The sequence below is a fragment of the Chelonia mydas genome, chromosome 3, assembly GCF_015237465.2.
Source record: "Chelonia mydas isolate rCheMyd1 chromosome 3, rCheMyd1.pri.v2, whole genome shotgun sequence".
NCBI classification, from domain to species: Eukaryota; Metazoa; Chordata; order Testudines; family Cheloniidae; genus Chelonia; species Chelonia mydas.
In genome coordinates this window covers 38874937-38900257 of record NC_057851.1, presented here as the reverse complement: position 1 = coordinate 38900257, position 25321 = coordinate 38874937, and the positions used below count along the sequence as shown (strand labels likewise).

At 46.3% G+C, this 25321-nt stretch overlaps 1 protein-coding gene and 1 long non-coding RNA gene across 5 annotated transcripts; one reads left to right on the top strand and one right to left on the bottom strand.

The window, feature by feature from the left end:
• Nucleotides 1–505: 505 nt before the first annotated feature.
• Nucleotides 506–17392, bottom strand: LOC102943044 (protein CLN8). 3 transcript variants are annotated; one of them, XM_037894190.2, is made up of 4 exons: nt 13517–13719; nt 11211–11299; nt 9508–10161; nt 506–6196 (listed from the first exon to the last, which is right to left on the bottom strand). In XM_037894190.2, the coding sequence occupies exons 3-4, from the start codon at nt 10048–10050 to the stop codon at nt 5873–5875; spliced, it is 867 nt and encodes a 288-aa protein (XP_037750118.1). In that variant the 5' UTR covers nt 10051–10161; nt 11211–11299; nt 13517–13719; the 3' UTR covers nt 506–5872. The 3 variants fall into 3 exon arrangements, with proteins under 3 accessions (XP_037750118.1, XP_037750117.1, XP_007058806.1); XM_037894189.2 differs by lacking the exons at nt 11211–11299; nt 13517–13719 and adding an exon at nt 17302–17392; XM_007058744.4 differs by lacking the exon at nt 11211–11299 and having other exon boundaries at nt 13517–13722.
• On the top strand, nt 13840–19892 carry LOC114019253. Of its 2 annotated transcripts, none has more exons than XR_005224596.2 (3): nt 13840–14180; nt 17349–17434; nt 19350–19892. It is a non-coding gene; the product is annotated as an uncharacterized LOC114019253 (long non-coding RNA). The 2 variants fall into 2 exon arrangements; XR_005224595.2 differs by having other exon boundaries at nt 19347–19892.
• The last annotated feature ends 5429 nt before the right edge of the window (nt 19893–25321 follow it).

The window sequence follows — 25321 nt, the reverse complement described above, 5'->3', positions numbered from 1 at the left end:
ATCTCAGTTTAGGCAGATGGGTGCCTCGTTCATGCCTAAACCCCAGCAGGATCCTCAAAATAAGCATTCCCCCAGCTATCTCACCTGTGGGGCCCAATTGAGTAGATGTGCTCTGAGTAAAGCTAACCCCACACAAAACAGCTAGAAGAGGAGATGGTTGTGGTGATGGTGCCCCTAATAATATTTAGGCCGGTGGTTAGAGCACTCACACAGTTTTTATTTGGCTGGAGGGGATTTTTTTCGGGGGTGGGGGCTGGGAGGGATTGGCATCAAGGCAATTCGTTTAAGCAACATTTTAAAAACAAGTTAATGTTATTTTTTAAAAGGCTGGAATAGTACATCTTTTAAACATTGAATTGTAATTTATTTCACTAGACCTCTTCGGTTAAGATAAACCTGAAAATACTTATACATGTGTAAAGTTACTAACATGCAGGTACTCAAGCAGGGTCTAACTCAGACACAGACCACACGGCTGGGACACACAATACACAGACTCAAGGAGTAATGTCAAAGTGCTGCATTTTTAATCCCCTTTATAAAAGAAAAACATTCTGACCCTGCATTGATATTAATGATCTGTAATCATTAAATGGGCAGTTTTTCACCTGTTTCTTTATAAACATTGTTAATATGAAGACCTTTATCCTTTAGTTATTCACAATTGCTGAACATGATGTTATCCTTATCAAATGTAACAAAACATTATAAATACACAAAATGATACATTTAGTATATACATTGCAAGCTTATTTAATCACTGCAGGTTACCAGTGGACAAAGTTGAATAGTCAAAAAGCAGACATTTCATCAGTAAAAACAGTGAATGGAAGAGTCACACAAATTATAATAATTCCACAAAATACTTTTAAGGATGCAAAGAAGCCAAAGACAGAGTGCCATCTAAAAAAATGTTATATTGTACAATGAACCCAACTACATTCAGTATTTTAAAAGACAGTTTAAACGGACTTCTAAATCCATGTCAAGTGGGAGTCTCCCTGAGGGCAAGAGTAGAGTGTTATAGAAAGAGAGGGCACGGTATATAAATCCTCAATTACTATACAAGAAGAAAAATTTGCAGGACTTGGATACAGTTGGCAATGTAGAGGAGGGCTTGAGAGTTTGGGCTGGAATCTATACAGCACGGATGTCTATGTGCTTAATGCATGATCATGCTAGGTTTGTAGTTAAAAACAAAAACATTGATTTAACAAACGAAAAGAAAACACAACACCAAGTCAATGCAAAGTACACAGCCCAGAAGAGTGGAAATCAGAACAAGATACGTGGCTGGAGTGTTTTGGATCTGTTTGAAAAGGTATGGAGCACTGGCAAGAAGGCTGACAAGAAGTACTACTGTTGTAGCTGTGTTAGTCCCAGGATATTAGAGACACAAGGTGGTTGAGGTAATATCTGATGTTGGTCCAATAAAAGGTATTACCTCAAACACCTTGTTTCTCTAAGAAGCACTAAAATGATTAATCCTGTTCATGACAAAGGCAAAGATAAAGTCTGGAGCATTGAACTGGGGAAGGGTGTACATTAACTGGCCAGCATTCAGGGTTATCCAAAAATTTTGCAAGTGATGGCAGCAACATACTACGGGCTTGATCCAACTCTTGCTGAAGTCAATGGGAGCTTTTCCATATGGGAGTGTGATGAGGTCCTCCTAAAGGAGTACACTAAGTTTTACATTAGCAAAACCTACAAATGAACTACAATTAGTCTGGGCCTACAGCAATAAAGTCTTAGCAGCATTTAGACAGGATTAATATCTCATCCTTCAGAACTAAAGAAACAAAGAAAATAGATGCTACTGGTCTAGGTCCAGAAGAAAGAGATATCTGTATGCATCCGCGTAACAGCAATAAACCCGACCAAACTGCCTACAAGTGGCAGCATAGCTAGTACAGATAGGTAATTTTGTACACGTAAGGTTACTTGTTGAGATTATAATTTTAGAGGGATTCATGTTATACCAATAAAATAAAAAACCAGCAGGATCTTATTAAAGGGGAAAAGGCAAAATACCACATTTATTTTGAATACAGAAAGAATCATAGTAAGCAGTTAGTTATCGCTATAACATTCCATTCAATCTCATATTTATTCACACACACACACACACACACACACACACAGGTTCTGCAAGGTTATCATCATAGTTACCAGCCTTAGAGTCGCTCACGCCAAGCCACTGGCCTGGACATGAGGAGGGAGCAGGGCCTTGTCAGATGCTCATCTGATGCTCCTGGAAGTTGGTTTGCAGAATCAGACCCTAAAGTTCTCACTTTCTAGAGTCCATTTTTATAGGAATTTCTTCCTATGCCAGTCTATGGGAATTGCTTCATCATGCTGTTGCTGAATCAATCAGCAGATGGCACATTCCTGACGGCTCCGTGCTGCCAGATATTATCTTGTTCTTTGGTTCTCCCATTCTTGAGGCTGTTGGGTGGATTCCAGTCTGCCCTCCGGGGGTCCTCTGGTTATTTCCACTTGACGCCTTCTTCAGCCGATGGACACTGGATTCTTAGGCTGGCACCTCCCTGATCATTCAGTTATTATCCACACCAAGCATCCATCCACATACATCCTCTATCTCTATTTTAATCACAATTGTTAACAAAGTGAGATGAATACAACAAAAGGGTGGGGAGTCTCTGGGTGCTGTTTCTGTTGTTACAGAGTATTGCTTTGAGTCTCTCTGTGTGAGTGGTTGTTGTTACAAAGAATTGCTTTGAGAACAGACTTTGTCTTAGAATGTACTAACACAATTAGCAGCTTGCAAGTTTCACACAGAGGGAGAGAAACGGTTCCAAAAACCAAGAGACTTCTAAATTCCAGGGTATTACTAATTAAAACTATGGGGAATCAAACTCATTTGTGATTTTAATACAGAACTTCTTTAATATGATCCAACATTCAGACCAGAAGAACTTCCTTTAACAAGTTCTGAGCCTCCCTCCTTCTCCACTGCCCCTCTTCAAATAAAGCAAAATAAAGTATACTACACCCAAGATATCTCGGTGCTCAAGGTACACTATCAAGGTGAAAGTCACATTAATAAAAATAATGCCCTAGCTACATTTTTCACAAGACCAAAGAACACTTCCTCCACCCAAATAAAAATTCAGTTTAGATACATAACATCACTCTCTGGCTCTTTTGTGTTAGCAAACACTGGTAGGTTAATAAAATTATTCATAAAATACCACTGAGGTGCAGGATGCTTTAAGAAGTATAAAATATTACAAGGTTCCTGTCCTGAGCATTTTACACTGGCTCCAGGATTATGTTAAAATTTCCTTTCTCGACCTTTTCCTAAAAAAGAAATGCTATTAAAATTGTATATATATCCGTGTAATAAAAGCTATTCTGTTCATAACAGGTTTTATAAACTCAGTTTTACAAAACCTATTATTTCCCCAATTGTTTAAAAAACAAAACAAAAAACTACACGGTTCCTTCAAGATACCTATCCAGCTGCCTAATCCCACTGGAGAACACCCTTCCAATATCCTTTTGAATCTCCAGCACTACGGCTAATCCCAGCCCCTCCAAGTGCTAAAACCAAGGCCACGCAAACTACTACAAAAATTACAAGTATATCCCAATCTCCTGTTTCACCCACTTCTGAGGCTACTTCTCTCCTGTCCTTAGGCCTCTACAAATTCTCCAGTCTCCTGGTTTCAAGAAATTCCCCAACCTCTGTGTCTTCTCATCTCCATGCCTTCTCCAGGTAGCATCTTGCTCCCAAGTGACCAGACTTGCTGAGCACCCAACACAAACCTCTGGCAGTGAGGTATGGCCTCTCTACACATTTGGGTCCCAGATTTTCTTTTCTGTTTATGAGGAATTGATTCATCCTCAGCTCTTTTCTCAAGCATTTTGTGTGTGACTTTTCTGCTCCTGAAAAGTGCTTGATTGGATTCCCTAGGGCAGTCAGTTCTTTATCTGCAGGACAGGATCAATGTGTGCCACGCTGCCCAAACAACAAGACTTTACTCTGATCTGGAGGGGCCACACCTATGGATAACAGAGTAACTGATTTTCATGGCCTCTCTCATAAGACTGCCAAAAAGGTGGGGGTTTGGAGTACTGTCCACTGGGAACTGGACTGAGACCACAAAATATATTTCATGTAGTTCATTAGACAACCTTCAGATAATCACTCTATTGCCATCAACTGGGGCTGGATTTGAACCTAGGATCTAGAGGTGAAAGGGTCTATATCTCAGGAACAGATTTTTGATGTGTTCCCTAATACGTTTCTGCTTGGGCCCCACATCATTCTGATCATTCAGAATTTCCCCATTCCACCTGGTATGCGCCAGTGAAATGCTTCATTTACACTACATACAATGTGCTAATTTATGCTTTTCCCTTATAATTAGGAAAACAGTGTATGTTACCCACACGTCCACATACAAAACGGTTAGGAAAATGAGCCTTGACCTAAAATACTTCCATGCGTCTTATAGAAGCTAGTTACTTTGGGAAATAAATTTACAATTAAGCAGAGTTCTTGTCAGATTGTGGGACGTGCCCCAAGCACATTTTTGTTTTTGCCAGTTTTATATGTTAAAACTAATGCATCACTCCTGCCATTAGGTGCTACTCCTGCACAGAAGAGTCTATTAGTCACTTGTCTACAACCTCAACCAGTACTGATCCAATCAAGCCTGTAACTGGGTATGATTGCTTTAGCCAGTTGTCCAAGGCTAGTTAGCCTTAAACCAACAAATATTTTCTTTATATCAGGGAAAGATTTAGGGTTGTGCTAGACAGATGCTAGCAAAGTATTATCATCCTCAATGAGCCATTTTATTGTAAAGAAAATAAAGATCCTAAATAAAAAACCAGAGAAGATGCCAAAAGTATGTTGTAGGAGTGTTATCATACAGAGGAGTGTTCCTGAAGATTAAAGCTCTCTGTGTGGTCACAGAAGAGGTTCCAGAACAGGCAACAACCACATCCTTCATTTGGAGGAAACATCTGCACAAGTGAAAAAGATAGCTCAATTTCCCCTCTAGTCAGCTGGCCAACCAACCAGGTTGTCAATCAGTGCCGACAGCTGGGATGATTTTGTGCAATGGACCCTTGTACACTAGAAATTGGGCTAACAAACAGCTCATTATGGACTCTTGTGGTACTTTGCATTTTCATAGATTTTTAAGGCCTGGGGACCAATATGATCATCCTCCTGCATAACCCAGGCCATGGAACCTCACCCAGTGATTTCAGCTCTGCACCAAGCCCACATCTTCTGTTTGACCTACAGCATTCTCTCATATCTTTCAGAAAGATATCTAGTTTTGATTTAAAGGACTTCAAATGATGGAGAATTCATTATAGAATTTTATGAGCTAATGGTAAAAGCATGGGTCTGGGAGCCAGGTGTTCTGCATTCTAGTCCTACTTTTGCCACTGACTAGCAATTTAACTTTGGACAAGTTACTATCAATATCTCCCATGCATATTCAGTGGGACTATGCTAATCTCCCTCAAGGGAGGAGCTGTGTGGCTTAATTGGCTATTTGTAAAGCACTTGGAGAGTCTAAAATGAACAATGGAAGCTTACTTTTCACTGCTAAATGACAGAGCACTGTCCAACATCAGAAAAATGCTGGCATAAATCCTGACTGAGTTAAAGATTTTGACTGTTATTTATATTATATATATATATTATATAAATAAAACAAATTTTAAACACTTGATAAATGAGTATAGAATACGGATATCAATCTACCAACTGATCAATATGTTTATAAACATCTTGTAAGCAATTCTATTTTCATGCACTCAGCAGTAAACCTGCCCCATATTCTTCTGGCCTTATTTTACTGTTACCATAATATCTGTTGCAGCACTATAGCCTCTTCTTTTCACCTGTTTCACCATTTAATTTTCCAGAAGATCCATTTTTCACTGCTGTCTTTGAAAAGTTCCAGTCAACTGGCCTGAGGAGCTGATGAGTCTTTTTGTATGTCCAGTATGGGTTAAGTACTATTGTAAGTGCACATAATCCAATGAAAAAGACAGTAAAATATGGAAGTCCCATATTTTCCACCACATCATTCCAATTGGAAACGCACACCCACCACATGTGATAAGTAAGGATCATGCGACAGTGAAAAAGGTGGATCATTACCCACTGGTTTGCCTTCCAAAAAAGGGTATTAGACCAGCCAATCTGGAAAAGACAACAAACAAAGAGAAATGAGATTGCTGCTTCAAGATAAGGCAGTCAGTTTTTTCCTATAAATAAGACACATATTTAGCTTTCCTGTTGTGTTAGATGCAAACAGACATACACATATATTCTCATTTTCCTCTGGAGTGCTAAGAGGTGCTATATAAATGTGCAATCTTTTGCCCACAAGAATTATAAACCATTTCATAAACTACGGGCATCTAAGCTCCCTCTAAGCTGCGTGGCAGACTACAAAGGGTCACCCAGGCGTGCAGCCACAGGGGCCTGAAGAGAAGAGAGGTAGGGGATGGGCGGGGAGGGTGTTGGATCATATTAAAGAAGTTCTGTATTAAAATCACAAATGAGTTTGATTCCCCATAGTTTAAATTCCAGGGTATTACTAATTAAGAGGTCTCTTGGTTTTTGGTACTGTTTCTCTCCCTCTATGTGTCAAACTTGCAAGCTGCTAATTGTGTTAGTACATTCTAAGACAGAGCCTGTTCTCAAAGCAATTCACAGAGAGAGAGAGAGAGAGACTCAAAGCAATACTCTAACAACAGAAACAGGACCCAGAGACTCCCCGCCCTTTTGTTGTATTAACAATTGTGATTAAAATAGAGATAGAGGATGTATGTGGATGGATGCTTGGTGTGGATAATAACTGAATGATCAGGGAGGTGCCAGCCTAAGAATCCAGTGTCCATCGGCTGAAGAAGGCGTCAAGTGGAAATAACCAGAGGACTCCTGGAGGGCAGACTGGAATCCACCCAACAGCCTCAAGAATGGGAGAACCAAAGAACAAGATAACATCTAGCAGCACAGAGCCGTCAGGAATGTGCTATCTGCTGATTGATTCAGCAACAGCATGATGAAGCAATTCGCATAGACTGGCACAGGAAGAAATTCCTATAAAAATAGACTCTAGAAAGTGAGAACTTTGGGGTCTGATTCTGCAAACCAACTTCCAGGAGCATCAGACAAGGCCCTGCTCCCTCCTCATGTCCAGGCCACCTGGCCAGCGGCTTGGCGTGAGCAACTCTAAGGCTGGTAACTATGATGATAACCTTGCAGAACCTGTGTGTGCGTGTGTGAATAAATATGAGATTGAATGGAATGTTATAGCTATAACTAACTGCTTACTATGATTCTTTCTGTATTCACAATAAATGTGGTATTTTGCCTTTCCCTTTCATAAGATCCTGCTGGTTTTTATTTTATTGGCATAACAAGGGGAGCAAGTTGAGGTATACAGGGCTGCCGTGGGCCTCGGCCCCGGAGCTGCTGCTGGCAGGGAGAGGGCTTGGAGGAGTCCTCTAGCCCCAGTCCCAGGGCTGCGGCAGGTGTGGAGAGGGCTGGGGGAAGAGGGGTCCTCTGGCCCCAGCCCCGAGGCAGCCTGCACCCCAAACTCCTCATCCCCAGCCCCACCCCAATTCTCTGCCCCAGTCCTGAGCCCCCTCCCACACCCCTCATCCCCGGCCCCCCCGGAGCCTGCACCCCCAGCGAGAGCCCTCACCCCCCTGCACGCCAAGCCCAACCCTCTGCCCTAGCCCTGAGCCCCCTCCTGCACCCCAAACCCCTCATCCCGGTCCTCCCAAGAGCCTGCACCACCCACACCACATCCCAACCCCCTCGGCCCCACCCCTGCCACACATCACCTCCATATTCGTGCACATAACAAAATTAATTCCGTACATGGATATAAAAAAGTTAGAGGGAACATTGATGGGCATACATCACTTACATGCACATTGTCTTCCTCCATAAACCATTTCATAAAGTATCCGAACAAAGCACATGTCACAATAGTGCAGTGGGGGCTAGTAGGGTCTGGGAATTTTGGCTAACACCACTTAGGCAAACGATGACTCTCTGCCTGCTCTAGCATCTATATGCACAAAAAGTACCTCTGCGTTTTTTTTTTAAAGTTTTTATCAAAAGCACCTCAGAAGGGCTGAGGCGAGCTGCAGTTTTAAAGAATCCAAATATTTTCGAACTGAAGTTTAAACCACTAAGACATACCCTTTGGAACTGATTAAGGCTTGGGAAGCAGGGCTGATTTCTTCTTTCCCTACAAGCATGGCAGATCTCTTCTAGTCTATTCTCCCTTCCCCACATCCACAGAGGATATAGAACATACATAAACACTCATGTGTGAGCACACATCTTTATTCTCCAGCAGTAATTTAATGGCCTATATCATGGCTTGTTGGACCTGATGAGCCACTCTCACGTTACTATTTAGACATAATAAAAAACCTTCTAAAATTAGAATTTAATCATCTAATTTTTGGTCCTATGCACAAGATCCCAACAAGTGAGTCAGAAAACTAACTTTTTTAAAAGAAAAGGAGTACTTGTGGCACCTTAGAGACTAACCAATTTATTTGAGCATGAGCTTTCGTGAGCTACAGCTCACTTCATCGGATGCATACTGTGGAAGCTGCAGAAGACATTATATACACACAGAGACCATAAAACAATACCTCCTCCCACCCCACTCTCCTGCTGGTAATAGCTTATCTAAAGTGATCATCAAGTTGGGCCATTTCCAGCACAAATCCAGGTTCTCTCACCCTCCACACACACACACACTCACTCTCCTGCTGGTAATAGCCCATCCAAAGTGACCACTCTCCTTACAATGTGCATGAAAATCAAGGTGGGACATTTCCAGCACAAATACAGGTTATTACCAGCAGGAGAGTGAGTTTGCGTGTGTGGTTTTTGGAGGGGGTGAGAGAACCTGGATTTGTGCAGGAAATGGCCCACCTTGATGATCACTTTAGATAAGCTATTACCAGCAGGAGAGTGGGGTGGGAGGAGGTATTGTTTTATGGTCTCTGTGTGTATATAATGTCTTCTGCAGCTTCCACAGTATGCATCCGATGAAGTGAGCTGTAGCTCACGAAAGCTCATGCTCAAATAAATTGGTTAGTCTCTAAGGTGCCACAAGTACTCCTTTTCTTTTTGCAAATACAGACTAACACGGCTGCTACTCTGAAACCTATTTTTTTTAAATCTCTTACATTTTGTTTCTTTGTTATGAAATAGGGAAAACAAAAAAATGTTTGTTTTACACTAGTTAACTATTTTTAGGGTGTTCTAATTAAGGATTCTCTTGGTCAATTCATTTTCAGTTTGGAAGAAAAAAAAAAGTCTACCTTGATCGCAGAACTCATCTCCAAATTTGGAGGCCATTATTTATTTGTTTGCAGATATATATATTCATGGGGAGGGGAGTGAAGGGGCAACATTTTTAAAGGAAACTTCTACCACCAGTAATTAACACAAAATCATGAGCAAGTTCTTACCTTTAAAAGTACCCAGGAGAAGCAGGTTGAAGGAGTGCTCATCTCAAGTAGCAGTCCAATCAGTGGTAGATAGTGTCCAGATTTTATGTTTGTTATCAGCCCAAGAAAGCCACCAAGGGCCAGTAAATGATGAACTACCAAGAACCCATCAAACGTTTTGAAAACAATATTATTCAGATGAACGCCTACATTTTCAAGCAAAAAGAAGCCAGAGGCTATTAAGCAATTAAACCAGCTCCACTTTTGCTGTGAATACACTTTGTCAGCTTGAAAAACTGGATCTACAAGCATGGCCCACAACCCAGCTACGCAACTCTGAACTCCAAACACGCCACGTGTGATAGTCATATTCCAGAAGACCTTCTCCTTTGCTGACAAAACACAATAAGTGGCACTGATCCATGAGGACAGCCAGTGAGCTAGAAGAAATACTCCCAGGTAGATGAAAAAACCAGCTGCTATTAATGTCAAACGAACTTCCCACAGAACATAGTCCCAGTCAAATATGGCTCTGGACATCGCACCATCATTTGCAAGATTCATTTCTTTCTTCTATACTTCGAAATATCAGGAGGGAGTCTGAAGCACCTTATTCACAGGTTGGTCTATTTTAAGGCTGCTGAGCCTGTGCCATTACATACAGCAGGTACCCATCTGAAATTTAAAAAAGAAGAAGAAAGGAGACTTGTAAAGAATAGTTCTGTGTGTGCGCGCGCGCACACATGTATATAATATAAATAAATAAAACACAGGCACAGCCATTCTTGAAAGAGTCATTTATGAAAGCTCACTAGTTTCACTACAGTAAAGAGTTTGTCCTTCCTGGTCTTTCTTCCCTTCCTGTTACTTCTACATACATAGAATAATTTTTTTTTTTTTTTTTTTTAAATCTTCAAGTCTTCTGTTGCCTTTCAAAATCATTCCTCAGGAAGACCTAGTAGCGTTAGCAAAACATCTCAACTGTCAATACCGTCAACACACTGCTAAAATAATTCGACAGTTTATCTGCCAGTTCCTTACAGAATACTTGGCAATTGTTATATGACCAATGTTTATTACTTCTAACAAGGTTCACAATTCAAGTGCAAAGAGCAACAACTACCATGGGCATATTAACAGACCTTTGAAACAAAGAAGAATGTACTTTTTGTCTGTTATAATGCGAAGCTTTTACAGTCTTTTTCTCTATTAAGTCCTATGTTGTGAAAAATAAATACAACTTTTCAAAGTTGTAAAATAAAAAAAAAAAAAAAAAAAAGACAGCCCTGCTTCATAGTTCTTTCTTCTGTGAGTTGTTTTAATTATGTATGCAGGATCAGAGGTGTGCATGTTGTTTTGTTTGCAATTTGTAATATCAGACACCAAAAAAAACAAGGCACAATTTGACAACACCTTATGCTAGTAAATGAGACTATTTACATGAGCAAGGGGCTTGCAGATCATCTGGTGAACAGAACTGTACAGTCAATTTCTGAACAGAATTAGACCACTTTCCAAAACGTCATTTATTCCTGAAGCTAACTAACAGGATAGGACATAGAGAAACAACCTCTCTATTGTCTCCCCCACCATCACAGTAATATCATTATTAACTATATAGTCCAGAATTTTCAAACTTGGGAGTATAAAGTTACATTAAAACTTCCTCAACATGATGTGGTTTAAAGATGCTGAACTTTTTTGTTTGAAAATATCATAATCACCAGTTCATTTTGCTGATGCATCAGAGTGGAGTCAGCAGTCCACCACCACTGGACACAGCACATCCTGTCAAATATGACCATGGGAAGAACTGCCAAAAGAATATCTAATTTAACACAGTTTGGAGGGGGATGCAGAAGAGGAGGCCATATGGATCGTTAATAACAAATAAAAAGATTCTGTGAAAATGCTCTCCCTCCCTGCTCCCCAATATAATAAATCACAGAAAAGGGGGACAATATCCTCATAGCTACAGAGCAAAGGAATGTTGCTTATCATCATTTACACCAGAGCAATCCCACTGCTTTGCATCTTGGACAAGTGGGAGTTAGTGATCCTCATTTGATACAATATTACACTCTCTCTGCACAGATGTATACAACTATGCAACATGAAAGCAAGTAGAGAATCAGGTCCGTTAACATAAGTGTAAGGGGACTGTTGCCCCCTTACTAACATTCAGTGGGGGTGTTTTGATTGGCTAGCTCCCAGTACTAAAAGGGGAAGGGTCTATGGGAAACCAGGACCTTAAGACTGATAGTCCCCAGGAACAAAGGGGAGAGGCCAATGCTCCAGGTCAGCCTGAATGACAGGGCGGGCAGGCTAATCAGAGAGTCAGGAGGACAGGGAGGTCCCGTCCGCGTGAGCTGGAATTGCCTGGGTCAGACAGAGTGGGGCAAAGCTAAGGAGAAAGCAGGGGCCCCAAGCTGAGCTGGGGAGCAGAGCCGTGCCAGATCCAGAGGGACCAGAAAAGCAGCCCAGAGAGAGCAGACACTGTCCTGGGAGCAGAGCTGCAGCCCCAAAGCTAGAGGCACGGCCCAGAGAAAGCGGACTTGCCCTGGGAGCAGAGCTGCAGCAACCAGAGCCAGAGGGGCCAGAAAAGCAGCCCACGAAGCAGGTCAGTGCTGGGAGCAGAGCTGCAGCAGCAGCCTGCAGAGCAGACCTGTCCTGGGAGCAGAGCTGCAGCAACCAGAGCCAGAGGGGCCAGAAAAGCAGCCCATGAAGCAGGTCAGTGCTGGGAGCAGTCACAGAAGCAGCCTGCAGAGCAGACCTGTCCTGGGAGCAGAGCTGTAGCAACCAGAGGCAGAGGGGCCAAAGAAGCAGCCCAGGGAGCTGGAGGCAGAGCAGCAGCGCTGAGACAGAGTGGTGGAGCTGGGGCTGGAGCAGTCCGGAGCTGGGTGTGGTGAGCAGCTGGGGAGAGCGAGGGGGACCCTGGGCAGCGGGCCCAGCACAGGGAGATGCCTCAGCCAAGAGGCTCTGCAGGCCAGGCCTGGATCGTAACCCCGACAGGGTGGGGGCGACACAGGGAAAGAGGGTCCTACCACTTAGAGCCTGAGAACATGTGGCCACCACCAGAGCAAGCGTCCACCCCACAGCATCCCTGCAGCACAGCCAGGGCCTGAGAAGAAGGCCTGGGACTTACAAGGAACAGACTGAACTGCCCTGACATTCCAGAGACATTGTTTGTGATGTTCCCTGCCACAGAGCGGGTTGATGCGTTTCCTTTAACCTTTCCCATTTTTCCTTATTCTTTTTAAAATTAATTCTTGATTAAATAACTTGCATTTGCTTTAATTTGTATATAATGGTCAGTGGGTCAGAGAAGTGCCCAGTGCAGAGAGAGAGAGTACCCCGGAGTGGGGAAACCCTAGCCCCTGTCCTAGGTGACCACAGCAGGGTTGGGGGTCGAGCCCCTCAGGAATCCTGGGCTCAGCCTTGTTGGGGTTATGAGGCCTCTGCCAGAGAGGAGAGTGGAAGGGGAGTCCTCAAGGGCAGGGAGGCCTCTGGGTAAAGGAAGTGGGAGCGAGGACTTGGATCCTTTCGCTAACTCACTTCACTGGGGTAATGCAGAAGCCAGGAAAGTTCCCCACAATAGCGGGACTATTCCCCCGCTTACATAAGCATAGATACATTGGTGTGAAGAGAAAGCCCCAAAAACATTTCCTCTCTAAACTCCCCACAAAAAAAAACCAAAAACAAAACACAACACACTCACCCCACCCCAACTACATTCAGAACTCCCCTAACTTCACGCAGTGCCATCATACTTCCAAGATAGCGGCTCTCCTGAGCATTTAACGAAACCAGCGGTTACCAGCGCTGTCTAATCCCCATTTCCTCCTCAGAAGAGGAAACAATACAACACACAGAAAGTATTTGCGAATGAATCAGCTCAGGAGGGGGAAACAACAACAACAACAAAATAACCACGTGCGGGTTCTCCGAGGCCCACCCTTAACATTCAGCAAAGCGAGGGCGATAGTTAATAAACCCCTTCTCCCCCCGGCACCCTTTGCTTGCTACTTACTGGCTGGTCTGCTTCAGCAGCACGCAGGCCTCCTGCGGGCTGTGAGCTTTCTCCCCGCGGCCTCTGTGCTTTCCTGTCATGCGCTCAACACACAGCGATCAGCCGACTGCATAACAGTGAAGTCTGGGCGGCTGCTGCTTCTGCTTCTGCCTTCGCAGAGGCAGCTGGAAAGGAAGTGAAGCAGCCTTAAGCCCCAGCTCTCCGCTGCTGCAAAGGGACATACCCGCATACGGGATAATATGCAGCTGCTCCGGTCCCACCCTTTGCGTCCGGCTGACGTAAACCATCGCTCCCTCCCCGGCGGGGGGAGGGCAGCGCAGCAAATACCCCGCCCTAGCGCTCCCCTCGCCTTGGAGCATGATTCCGCAGCGCCGGAGGGAGGGTCAGGCCAGGCCAGGCCAGGCTCTGCCAAGTTTCGTGTCGCACTGAGGGAAAGGGCGATCGCGCCCCGCCCAGCACGGAGTCCTGACAAAGCACTGCACGGTGGAGTGTGTTGTCATGGGCAGCCGCAGCGAGAACCACTGAGCTGTGGAGACACGTGGGAGCTGGAGCCGAGGGACAGACCCCTCCAAGACCCCGCTGTGGGGCAGGACGTGTGTGCGTCCTGCACAGAAATCGTGTGTCACACACGTGGGTTGGCTGTCTCGTATGTGTCCGCACTGTGGTATGTTGTTATACCATGCCATGTTATTTTATCAGGGCTGCCACGTTTTGTGCAACTTGCTGTGGGGCATTTCTCGGGGAGAACAGTCGAGTGATTGCCCTCGTTGGGGCCGGGGGTGCGGTAGGAGCCAGGGGTGTCCAGGGAAATCGGTGGGGATTAGGGTTGTGGAGGGAATCGGGGAAGGACAAGAAGTAAGATGCTTGGGGTTTGTTGAGTGGGGCAGGGAGGAAGAGAATAAATTAACCGGGGTGGGGAAGAGCCCGGACCAGCTGGTGTCCGGAGACAGGAGGTTGGGAAGCTTTGCGATCCTCACGCCTGCCTAATGCGGGGGATATTTGGAACAGCCTCCCCCAGCTTGCATTTCTTCCAGTTATCTAGTCCCCTCCCCAGCTCCTTTCCCTGTCTGCCCATCCCCCAGCTTTTCTTCTCCGGGAGTTTGCGTCTCGCTGTTGCCTGGGGCGCCACCATCTGATGTTTGCTGCTGACAGCGGCTCACATGGGCTGAGCACCAGCGTGGGGAGCGGGGCAAGTCCTGGTTAGTGACGTGTAAGTTTGCTTTGCAGTTCTGCCCTAGCCCAATGCTGCAGCCTTTGGGTTCCTGCTTTTTTTGTGTGTTTGTTTATTTAATTCTCAAGATTTCTATTAGGTTTTATTTATTTATTTAAATGTGGGGCTTAAGCAACCTGGCACTGGCCCTCAGGACAAGGTGTTATACCAATAAAATAAAAACCAGCAGGATCTTATTAAAGAGGAAAAGGCAAAATACCACATTTATTGTGAATACAGAAAGAATCATAGTAAGCAGTTAGTTATCGCTATAACATTCCATTCAATCTCATATTTATTCACACATTCATTCATACACACACACACACACAGAGGTTCTGCAAGGTTGTTATCATAGTTACCAGCCTTAGAGTTGCTCATGCCAAGCCACTGGCCAGGTGGCCTGGACATGAGGAGGGAGCAGGGCCTTGTCAGATGCTCATCTGATGCGCCTGGAAGTTGGTTTGCAGAATCAGACCCCAAAGTTCTCACTTTCTGGAGTCCATTTTTATAGGAATTTCTTCCTATGCCAGTCTATGGGAATTGCTTCATCATGCTGTTGCTGAATCAATCAGCAGATAGCACATTCCTGACGGCTCCGTGCTGCTAGATGAAAAGGAGTACTTGTGGCACCTTAGAGATTAACTAATTTATTTGAGCATAAGCTTTCCTGAGCTACAGCTCACTTCATCAGATGCATTCAGTGGAAAATCCGATGAAGTGAGCTGTAGCTCACGAAAGCTTATGCTCAAATAAATTGGTTAGTCTCTAAGGTGCCACAAGTACTCCTTTTCTTTTTGCGAATACAGACTAACACCGCTGTTACTCTGAAACCTGTCATTGTGCTGCTAGATGTTATCTTGTTCTTTGGTTCTCCCATGCTTGAGGCTGTTGGGTGGATTCCAGTCTGCCCTTCTGGGGGTCCTCTGGTTATTTCCACTTGACGCCTTCTTCAGCCGATGGACACTGGATTCTTAGGTTGGCACCTCCCTGATCATGCAGTTATTATCCACACCAAGCATCCATCCACATACATCCTCTATCTCTATTTTAATCACAATTGTTAACAAAGCAAGATGAATACAACAAAAGGGCGGGGAGCCTCTTGGTGCTGTTTCTGTTGTTACAAAGTATTGCTTTGAGTCTCTCTCTGTGTGAGTAGTTGTTGTTACAAAGAATTGCTTTGAGAACAGACTCTGTCTTAGAATGTACTAACACAATTAGCAGCTTGCAAGTTTCATACACAGAGAGAGAGAAACAGTACCAAAAACCAAGAGACCTCTTAATTAGTAATACCCTGGAATTTAAACTATGGGGAATCAAACTCATTTGTGATTTTAATACAGAACTTCTTTAATATGATCCAACAAAGGCATTTAATTAGGAACACCCTAATACAGCAGTATAAAGTACATTTAATCCCAATCGATTTAGTCATTTAAATATCTGCAACAGAGTTGGTATCTCACTGGCATCTATTCTCTTCCTTTCACACTGACTGCAAATTGGCCCCCAGTTCAGCCAATTTTTCTCTGCCCCTGACACTTCAGCATTTGTCCCTGCACTGTGTACTCCAGAGCTTTTCCAAGTCCAGATTGAAATGTCTCAAGAAATGAGGATAACATTCTCGTTTTATTCAGTTAATAGTTACAAAGTGTACCAGCTGAATTATTTCAGTAATTCACCTGTTAGTTTCTTCCCAGTACTTATCCTTGTTGGCAAAGCACCTTAAGGATTAATGGATAAAAAGCTCTGTGTAAAACCTAGGTATTAATTATTCTGCAGTACCATAGTAGACAAGAGAAGTACTTTCAAAGAATTACACTGCTGCCTGTCTTTTACCCCCTGCCTATGTTTCTTCCTTTCTTGTGCTTTCTTGCTCTTTGCAAAATTCCTCTCCTAACTCAGAAACACATTAGAGTGACTGGAATTCAGTAGCTTTCATTTATATCAGTGCACATCACACACCTTATTACTATAATAGATTAAAGCAAAATAGCATGGATTTATTATGGCACACCTGTAATTTTTAGTACACCTTACAGTTAAAAACAATGCAGAAGGTAGACTTGTTCACAATGTATTTACCCTATAATTTGCAAGGTGTGTTTTTAAAGCCTTGCATCCAACAAATACAATTTCTAAATAGTCATGTACAGCTAACATTTCCAGAAATACCTATGAAACAAGGAGTACTAAGACAAGGGAAAACAATTTAAACTTATGGGCCAAATTCATCTCTGGTGTATCTGTACTGCCTTCAATACAATCACACCAGGGAAGGATTTGGCCTAATTTTTGTAAACAGGTTGTATTATTTTTAAAATCTTAATTTCCTAGCTAGAGATTTTGAAAAATTAAGTTAAATATGCATGTTAAATCAAAGATATGGGTCTTTTCTTTCTGAGTTAGTGTTGGTTTGTACTCTATAGCAAATATTAAAATGGCCAGTAACATATTAAAGCGCAGTATTTTAAAGATGTTTTGTTACAATCATAAATCTAAATGCTGCAATAGTCACATAAAGTGTTAATGATACGTTCACATAGGAAGATAGTCAAAAATTGTAACTTACAGTTCACCCAAGGTTTTTCCCTTATTTTTTATCCTCCTTCTTTACAGAGCCTGCTGCTCAACTTTAACTTCTTTTTGCTGCTTCCCGAGAAGAGCAGAAACAAATAATTAGAGATGTGAAACTATCAAATCAGGTGATCAGAAGTCACATTCTATAGTTACAAAACTCTATCCCTTTAGTGCAAAAGGCCAAAGCAATATATAGAAATAGAAACAACCTCTGATTTTATAGTTAAAATTAGCTGATTGTAATTGATTGCTTTGTCTCAGTTTCATGTTTTGAGTGTCAACTCTTAATGAGCAACAAAGCTGAACTACCACTCCAGTTTTAATCATACAGTAGGGAAGGATGTCAGTGGCCAAACTGTGCATAATCTGTTAGTCTTTAAAGTGCCACCGGACTCCTTGTTGTTTTTGTCAGTGCACAAGATGATCTGAGGCTTACAACATGGAGATCAAGGGCCTAATTCACCACTGTCATGCACCTTGGGTGCTCATTTACACTTCATTATGAATTATTATTTGTATTATGGTAGTGCCTATGGACCAATGAAAAATGGTGCCCCAGTGTGCTAGGTGCTGTACAAGGAGACTAGTAGACAGTCCTTGGCCTGAAGAACTTAGAATTTAAATAGACAAGAGGGATAAAGGGTGGATGATTGGGATATAGGATATTCCAGCACATTTCCAGGAGTTAACAAGAACGTCTGAGGAACAGTGGGGACAAAGAGGGGAGGAACAAACAAGGGGAAATAGTTTTACTTAGTATAATGACTCAAGGTGAGTCATTATACTAAGTAAAACTATTTCCCCTTGTTTGTTCCTCCCCCCCCCCCCCAGCCCGTGAGTCATTATACTAAGTAAAACTATTTCCCCATGTTTATTCCTCCCCCTCCCCGCCTGTGAGTCATTATACTAAGTAAAACTATTTCCCCTTGTTCATTCCTGCCCCCCCACCTGTTCCTCAGAAGTTCTTGTTGAAATGGCCCACCTTGACTATCACTTCAAAAGGTTTTCTCTCCCCCACCCCACTCTCCTGCTGGTAATAGCCCACCTTAAGTGATCACTCTCCTTACAATGTGTATTTTTTTCATGGTCTGTGTGTATATAAATCTCCTCACTGTATTTTCCAGACTAACACGACTGCTACTCTGAAACAGGCCTAAGTTAGAAGTTCTAAAGAAAAGTTGCCATGAGCTTGTGATGCTCCCCAGAACTACCCAGATTTCTGAGGCATCTAGTCACTACTTGCCCTTAGTGTGAAACAGTCTTGTCTTTGCCTGCTGTGGTTCTGCTCCCTAAACCCAACAGCCTCTGGACCACCCCCCCCCCCCCCCCCCCGAGCATTGCCTTCCAGTGTTCGCAGACCTAGCCCTCTCTGTGCAGGCTAGTGCTGAGTACACACCAGCCCCCTCAGGGTGCTCCCTGCAGTATCCAGCCCCTGTGTCTAGACCAGGGATCGGTAAGCCCCCTGGCAGGCCGGTCCAGTTTGTTTACCTGCTGTGTCTGCAGGTTCGGCCAGTCGCGGCTCCAACTGGCCGCAGTTTGCCGTTCCAGGCCAATGGGGGCTGTGAGAAGCCGCAGCCAGCACATCCCATGGCCTGCACTGCTTCCTGCAGCCCCCATTGGCTCGGAACGGCGAACCAGAGCCAGTGGGAGCCGCGATCAGCTGAACCTGCGGATGCGGCAGGTAAACAAACCGGCCTGGCCCACCCCGCCAGGGGGCTTGCTCTGGCGGGCCGTGTGCTGAAGATTGCCGATCCCTGATATAGACTGTGAAGGTTATTACCAGGTAAGCCATTTCCAAAAAGAGAGAGAGTACACATAGCTTGAGTGGTACAGCTCAGGATCAGGTCCTTTATAACATTACAGCACTGAAATATATTTACAGCGAAAACAATCTTAAGTTTATTAACAGATTAAGACTTCAGATACGCTGAGAAAGGAAAATGAGTGGAAACAGATCTGGTTACACATATAAAACAAAACATAAAATGCAATCCTAAGTCTATACTTATTAATGGTTATCTTTCCTATTTTATCAAGTAGATATTCTCCCAAAGATCAGGGCCGGCTCCAGCTTTTTTGCCACCCCAAGCGAAGGAAAAAACAAAAAAACCAAGCCTGGTTGAGCTGCCACCGAAGAGGAAGAGAGAGACTGCAGGGCCCGCCGCCGAATTGCCGCCAAAGACCTGGACGTGCCGCCCCGATGACGGACAGAGTGCTGCCCCTTTCTATTGGCCGCCCCAGGCACCCGCTTCCTTCGCTGGTGCCTGGAGCCGGCCCTGCCAAGGATTCAGTCTTTGACGGAACAGCTGGTTTTCAGACAAAACCAGGATCCAAATTTTCATGAATATCCCTACACTCTTCCAGTGGTTTCGTCAGTATATGGATTCCAAGATGGCTTTTTGCTTGTCCTTATGCAGTACTGAAGTGTAGTACTTGGTAGTATTTAAGTAAGCCAATATAAGCAATACAAGGAAGAAGTTTATAAGGGAGGGGTATACAGCTCCCAAAAATTGGATCTAATTCTTAGCCTGTACGCTGTATCCAAAAAACAAACATTAAAAATGTGGTGTGATGTTATTGACATAAACTGTGATGGTATAGATCACTGTTGCAACCAAGGTCCTATAGTTGCACCAAATCTTGTACAAAGGAGGTCAAGTAAGGTGTCTATGAAAAGGTTGTAATTTGCTGGTTATGATTATGCTGTCTGTATGTGTGTATCATTTTTGTATTTGAAGTTATGAATATTGGCTATGTACTTGTATCTCAATGTGTTTGATTCTAATTAGCATCAGTGAAGCATTTGGTCAGCTTCTTGAGAAAGGACTATTCTGAGTAAGTGCCCAGTCAAGAAACATTTGAGTGACAATGGACCTTGGGAGACTCCAGTCCACATCTGAGGAGCCTTCCTGAGACCAAGGTAGCACATTCAAGGTAGCATGTGAGCAATGGCTGCTGCCTGCAAACTGAGTCATGGCTGGACATGTGACTTGCCCATGTGACTCCAAACTCCATCTTGCTGCTGTGATTTTCCACAGTAAGAACAAAGGGGTCCTTCCACATGGCAGAGGATATAAAAGGCCCTGGAAACTCCTCCATTTTGTCTTCAGTCCTGCTTCTGACCGCTGGATGAACTATGCTTGAAACTAAAGCTCTGAACAAAGGATTGAACAACCCATCCAAACTGGGATGTTTGTACTCCAGAGACTTGATTGGTTTAAATCAGCAGTAATCCCATCAAGCCTGAAACAAGCCTGAACTAAGAACTTTGCAATTGTTGTATGTATTTGATTCCATTTAACCAATTCTAACTCTCTTCTATATTTATTTCTTTTTATGAATCAACCTTTTAGATTTTAAAGGATTGGCAACAGCGTGATTTGTGGGTAAGATCTAACTGGTATATTGATCTGGGTCTGGGGCTTGGTCCTTTGAGATCAGGAGAACCTCTTTTTATTTTACAGGGGTATTGGTTTTTATAACCATTCATCCCCATAAGGAGCAGTGCTGATGGTGATACTGGGAAACTGGAGTGTCTAAGGGAATTGCTCGTATGACTTCTGGTTAGCCAGTGGGGTAAAACTGAAGTCCTCTCCATTTGGCTGGTTTGGTGTGCCTTAGTAGTAAAGGACCCCTGACCTTGGGCTGTAACTGCCCTGCTCTAAGCAATTTGTCCTGAATTGATACTCTCAGTAGTGTCACACCAAAGGCCGCTTTATTACATGCAGCCAACATAAATTAGGAGAAATCTTAAAGGAAAAAACTCTAACAGGTGAGAGAATTTGGGCTTGTGAAGTGGGATTTCTCCTCCTCTCTAGAGACTGAAACCAAGCAATATGGACTGAGGATGCTTTGCATATGCCCAAAACGGAATTATCCTTGGACATGCAGCAGAGACTGCCTGTAGGGAGCCAAGGTGGCTTCCCTCCAAACCAGAGGGTAAAGAGCCACCCTCTCAACCTGAGTGGGCGGGGCCAGACCAAGCTTATACCAATCCCCGGAAGGGGAGGGGTGGGACAGGAAGTACAAAGGGCAGGGCCCTTTGCCCAGTGGGGAGTGCACCGGGGGGGAGACAGAGACAGGCCGCTGGCTGCTCCCTTGCGATCCTGCTGCCGACCCAGGGGAGGCCCTGGGCCAGGAGGAACCTGAACAGGAGGAAGGCCTGTGGCCAGCCACTGCGTACCTGGAGGGGCCCGGCTGTAACCCGAGCCAGCATGAGTCAGACACAGAGGGGGAGCTGGAGCTGCCAGCGGCAGAATACCCGGACGAGCTGGAGGGACCAGAGAGACCCGCTGGAGAGACCGGGTAGGAAGTAGCCCAGGGGCAGAACTGCACCGTGGATGTGGGTGTGTTTGGTCAGTGGGCGCAGATGGCCCCCGCTGACCGAGTGGCAGGACCTTCGCCTCCTGCCACTGTCAGGGCCCTGGGCTGGAACACAGTGGAGTTGGGTGGGCCTGCGTTCCCCTACCCCGGCCAACCTGCCTTGGGTAGCAGAACTGCGCGACAAACCCGTGCCGGCGCTCCCCTGCCTGAGGGGCGTGCTGCAGACTCGTGCTGGCGCTCCCCTGCCTGAGGGGCGTGCTGCAGACTCGTGCTGGCGCTCCCCTGCCTGAGGGGCGTGCTGCAGACTCGTGCCGGCGCTCCCCTGCCTGAGGGGCGCGCTGCAGACTCCGGCCAGCACACCTTTCCCGCTAATTCCCCAGCACCCGAAAGGCGTGACTAAGGCCCGCCAGTGGGACCATTGCTCTCCATCGCCCCCTAGGGGCTCGGAGGACCGATTGAAACCTGTCACAAGTGGTGGAGAATGCGGGCAGGCGATCCCTATCCCTGCAGAAAGGGGTTAGCGCGAGGGGGCCTCTGAAGCTCCCCTACTGGAAAGATGGAAAGGCTTATCAAGTTCCTGGCTGAGAGCCAGCAACAGCAGCAGCACCAACTCGTACAGCAGCTGGGGGCCCACCAGCAGCAGTTGCTTCAAACCCTGGGGGCCCAGCACTATGAACACCAAATCCAATGCTTCCAGCAGCTTGCAACCCTGTGGCCAGGCCATGTTGGGGCTCAACTGGAGAGGGTAGCCACCCCAACCCCTCCTACCCCACCGATCAGTCTGGCCAAGATGGGGCCTGAGGATGACCCAGAGGCCTATCTGGTGACCTTCGAGCTGGTTGCCTCAGTGGCTGGTTGGGCACCTGACCAATGGGCGACCCTCCTCACCCCATATCTGATGGGGTTGGCCCAGAAGGCTTACCGTGGGCTCCCAGATGATGAGGCCCGCATTTATGCTCAAGTGAAAACATCTATCTTGGATGCCTTTGACATTACCCCAGAGACTTTTCGGCGACAGATTCAGGAAAAGGTCTACCCACCGGGCGCCAGACCCCGGGCCGTGGCCCAGGAACTGAAGGACGCAGGTACCCGATGGCTCCAACCCGAGCGTCGAACCGCAGCTGAGGTGACTGAACAGGTCATCCTCGAACAATTCGTGCACATCCTCCCGCCCCAGGGGAGGGCTTGGGTGTTGCGGCACGGGCCACAAAGTCTGAGCACAGCCATCGCGCTTATGGAGGACTTTCTCACGATAGGACCGGCCATCTGTCTCCCAAACCCTGGACCCAATGCACAGAAACTTGAAAGGAGGGTGCCCACCTCCAAAACCAACGCACCCCACCGTACCAGACGACCAGATGGCAGCAGGACCGAGTTTTCCCGACACCCCGAGTCCTCACCACGCTTCGGCCCTGGAAGCTTAACCCAACCACCGGGCCCCAGCCAACTCTGCAGCCCCACTGGTGCCCCCACGCGGCTGGCGCGCCCAGAGGTAGGACCTTGTTTCCGATGTGGCGAGCATGGTCATCTGCAACGGGGCTGTCCTGTGATGGACGGCAACTTTGGTCTGGTGTGCACCGGGGAGCGGCGGGCCAGTCCGCCCTCCGTGGCCAAACTGACAGCGCCCATGGAAGTCGCCGGGGTCCCCGTGGTGGGTCTAGTTGATTCGGTCTGTGGGTAGACCCTTGTCCACCAGGCACTCTTCTTGGACACCAAGCGAACCATTGGGAAAGTACGGATTCAATGCATCCACGGAGACGTAAAATCGTACCCCACGGTTCGGGTCCCCATCACGGTGAACGGAGCAACTCGGTTAATGAATGTGGCGGTGGCATCATCCCTCGCCTATCCAGTGATCCTGGGCCATGACTGGCCAGACTTCGTCTAGGTGCTCCAATCCCTACTCACCAAAGAAGCGCTCAAGGGAGCCCCACCTGAGAGGAAGACAGGACCTGACTCGAGCTCCAACCCTGGAGCTGACCCAGGTCCCACCCCTGGGCAGGATCGCCTGGAAATGGCTGGTCCCCCTCCTGACCTGGTGGACTTTAGCCAGGATCAAAGGGAGGACCCTACGCTCCAGTTTGCCTATGAGCAGCTGGCCCGGGTGGATGGTGAGGTCGTGGAGGCTCGGCGCACCACCCAATGGCCCAGGTTTGAACTCAACCATGAGCGGCTCTACCGCCTTGACCGAGACCCCCAGACCCAAGAGGTCCGGACCCAACTCGTGGTCCCACGTATTCTTCATCGGGCTGTCCTGAAGCTTGCACATGACATCCCGGCTACCGGCCATTTAGGGCAGGAAAAAACTGTGGCTAGAGTCCTGGCCAGGTTCTTCTGGCCCGGCGTCCACCGTGAGGTGAAGGATTACTGTGCGTCGTGCCCGGACTGCCAAAACTTGCAGCCCCAGCAGGGGTACAGAAGGCCCCCCGGTCCCTTTACCAGTCATAGGTGTACCGTTTGAATGGGTAGCAATGGACCTGGTCGGGCCTTTTCCAAAAAGTAAGGCAGGCCATCAATACATCCTGGTCCTGATGGACTTCGCCACCCGCTTCCCCGAGGCCGTCCCCTTAAGAAGTATCACCGCCTGCACTATCGCTGCGGCGCTCATGAAGATCTTCGCAAGGGTGGGCCTCCCACGGGAGATACTCACTGATCAGGGGACCAACTTCACATCTAAGCTGTTCCATCACGTATGTGCCCTATTGGGGATTAAGAAATTGCAGACCTTGGTCTACCATACCCAGACTGACGGATTGGTTGAACGGTTTAACCGGACCCTGAAGGGAATGTTGCGGCATTTCCACATCCAGGACCTCCGCCAGTGGGACCAGCTGCTCCCTCCTTTACTACTGGCAATTCGAGAAGTCCCACAGGTGTCCATGAAGTTCTCCCCGTTCGAGCTCCTCTATGGACGGCAACCCTGCGGGGTGTTGGACCTCTTGAGGGAGACTTGGGAACCCAACCCGTCCGCAACACAGGGTCTCTTGCAATACGTCTTACAACTGCAGGGGCAGCTGGCGAGGGCGGGTGAGCTCGCGAGGGAGAACTTACACACAGCCCAAAGAGCCCAGGAGCAGCACTACAATCGGGGCGCCCAGGCTCGATCATTTGGGCCAGGGGACCGAGTGCTCCTCCTGCTCCCCTCAGAGTAATCAAAGCTTTTTGCCCGCTGGCAGGGTCCGCATGGTAGGGCCTGTCACCTACGAAATTCGGCAACCTGGTCGCCGTAAGGGAAAAACAGATTTACCATGTAAACCTCTTAAAACCCTGGCAGGACTGGGAAGGGCTCCTAGTTGCCCCATATTCCCCTGAACTGGACCTGGGGCCCCAACCGCCCGAGGAGTCGGATAATGGTGAGCCCCAGCTAGCAGAGACACTCACAGTCGAGCAGCAAGAACAGGCACTCTGCTTAGTAAGGGCATTCCCCAAGACATTCACCATGAAACCCGGGCGGACTACGCTCACCTACCATGTGATCCAGACGGAACCCGGGGTGGTGGTCCGAGAGACAACCTGGCCATTGCCTAGGCGAATGCGGGAGGCCGTAGAGGAGGAAGTCCAGGCGATGGTGGATCTGGGTGTTATTGAGCGCTCCCAGAGCGAGTGGCGGAGCCCCGTCGTCCTCATACCAAAGCCAGATGGGAGCCGGCGGTTTTGCATTGACTTCCGGAGGGTAAACGCCATTTCAA

Coding starts and splice junctions, on each gene's coding strand:
- LOC102943044 (XM_037894189.2), bottom strand. CDS start 10,050: ATGAATCTTGCAAATGATGGTGCGATGTCCAGAGCCATATTTGACTGG. Junction 6,197..9,507: donor TCTCCTGGGTACTTTTAAAG/GTAAGAACTTGC, acceptor TGTCTTTTCCAG/ATTGGCTGGTCTAATACCCT.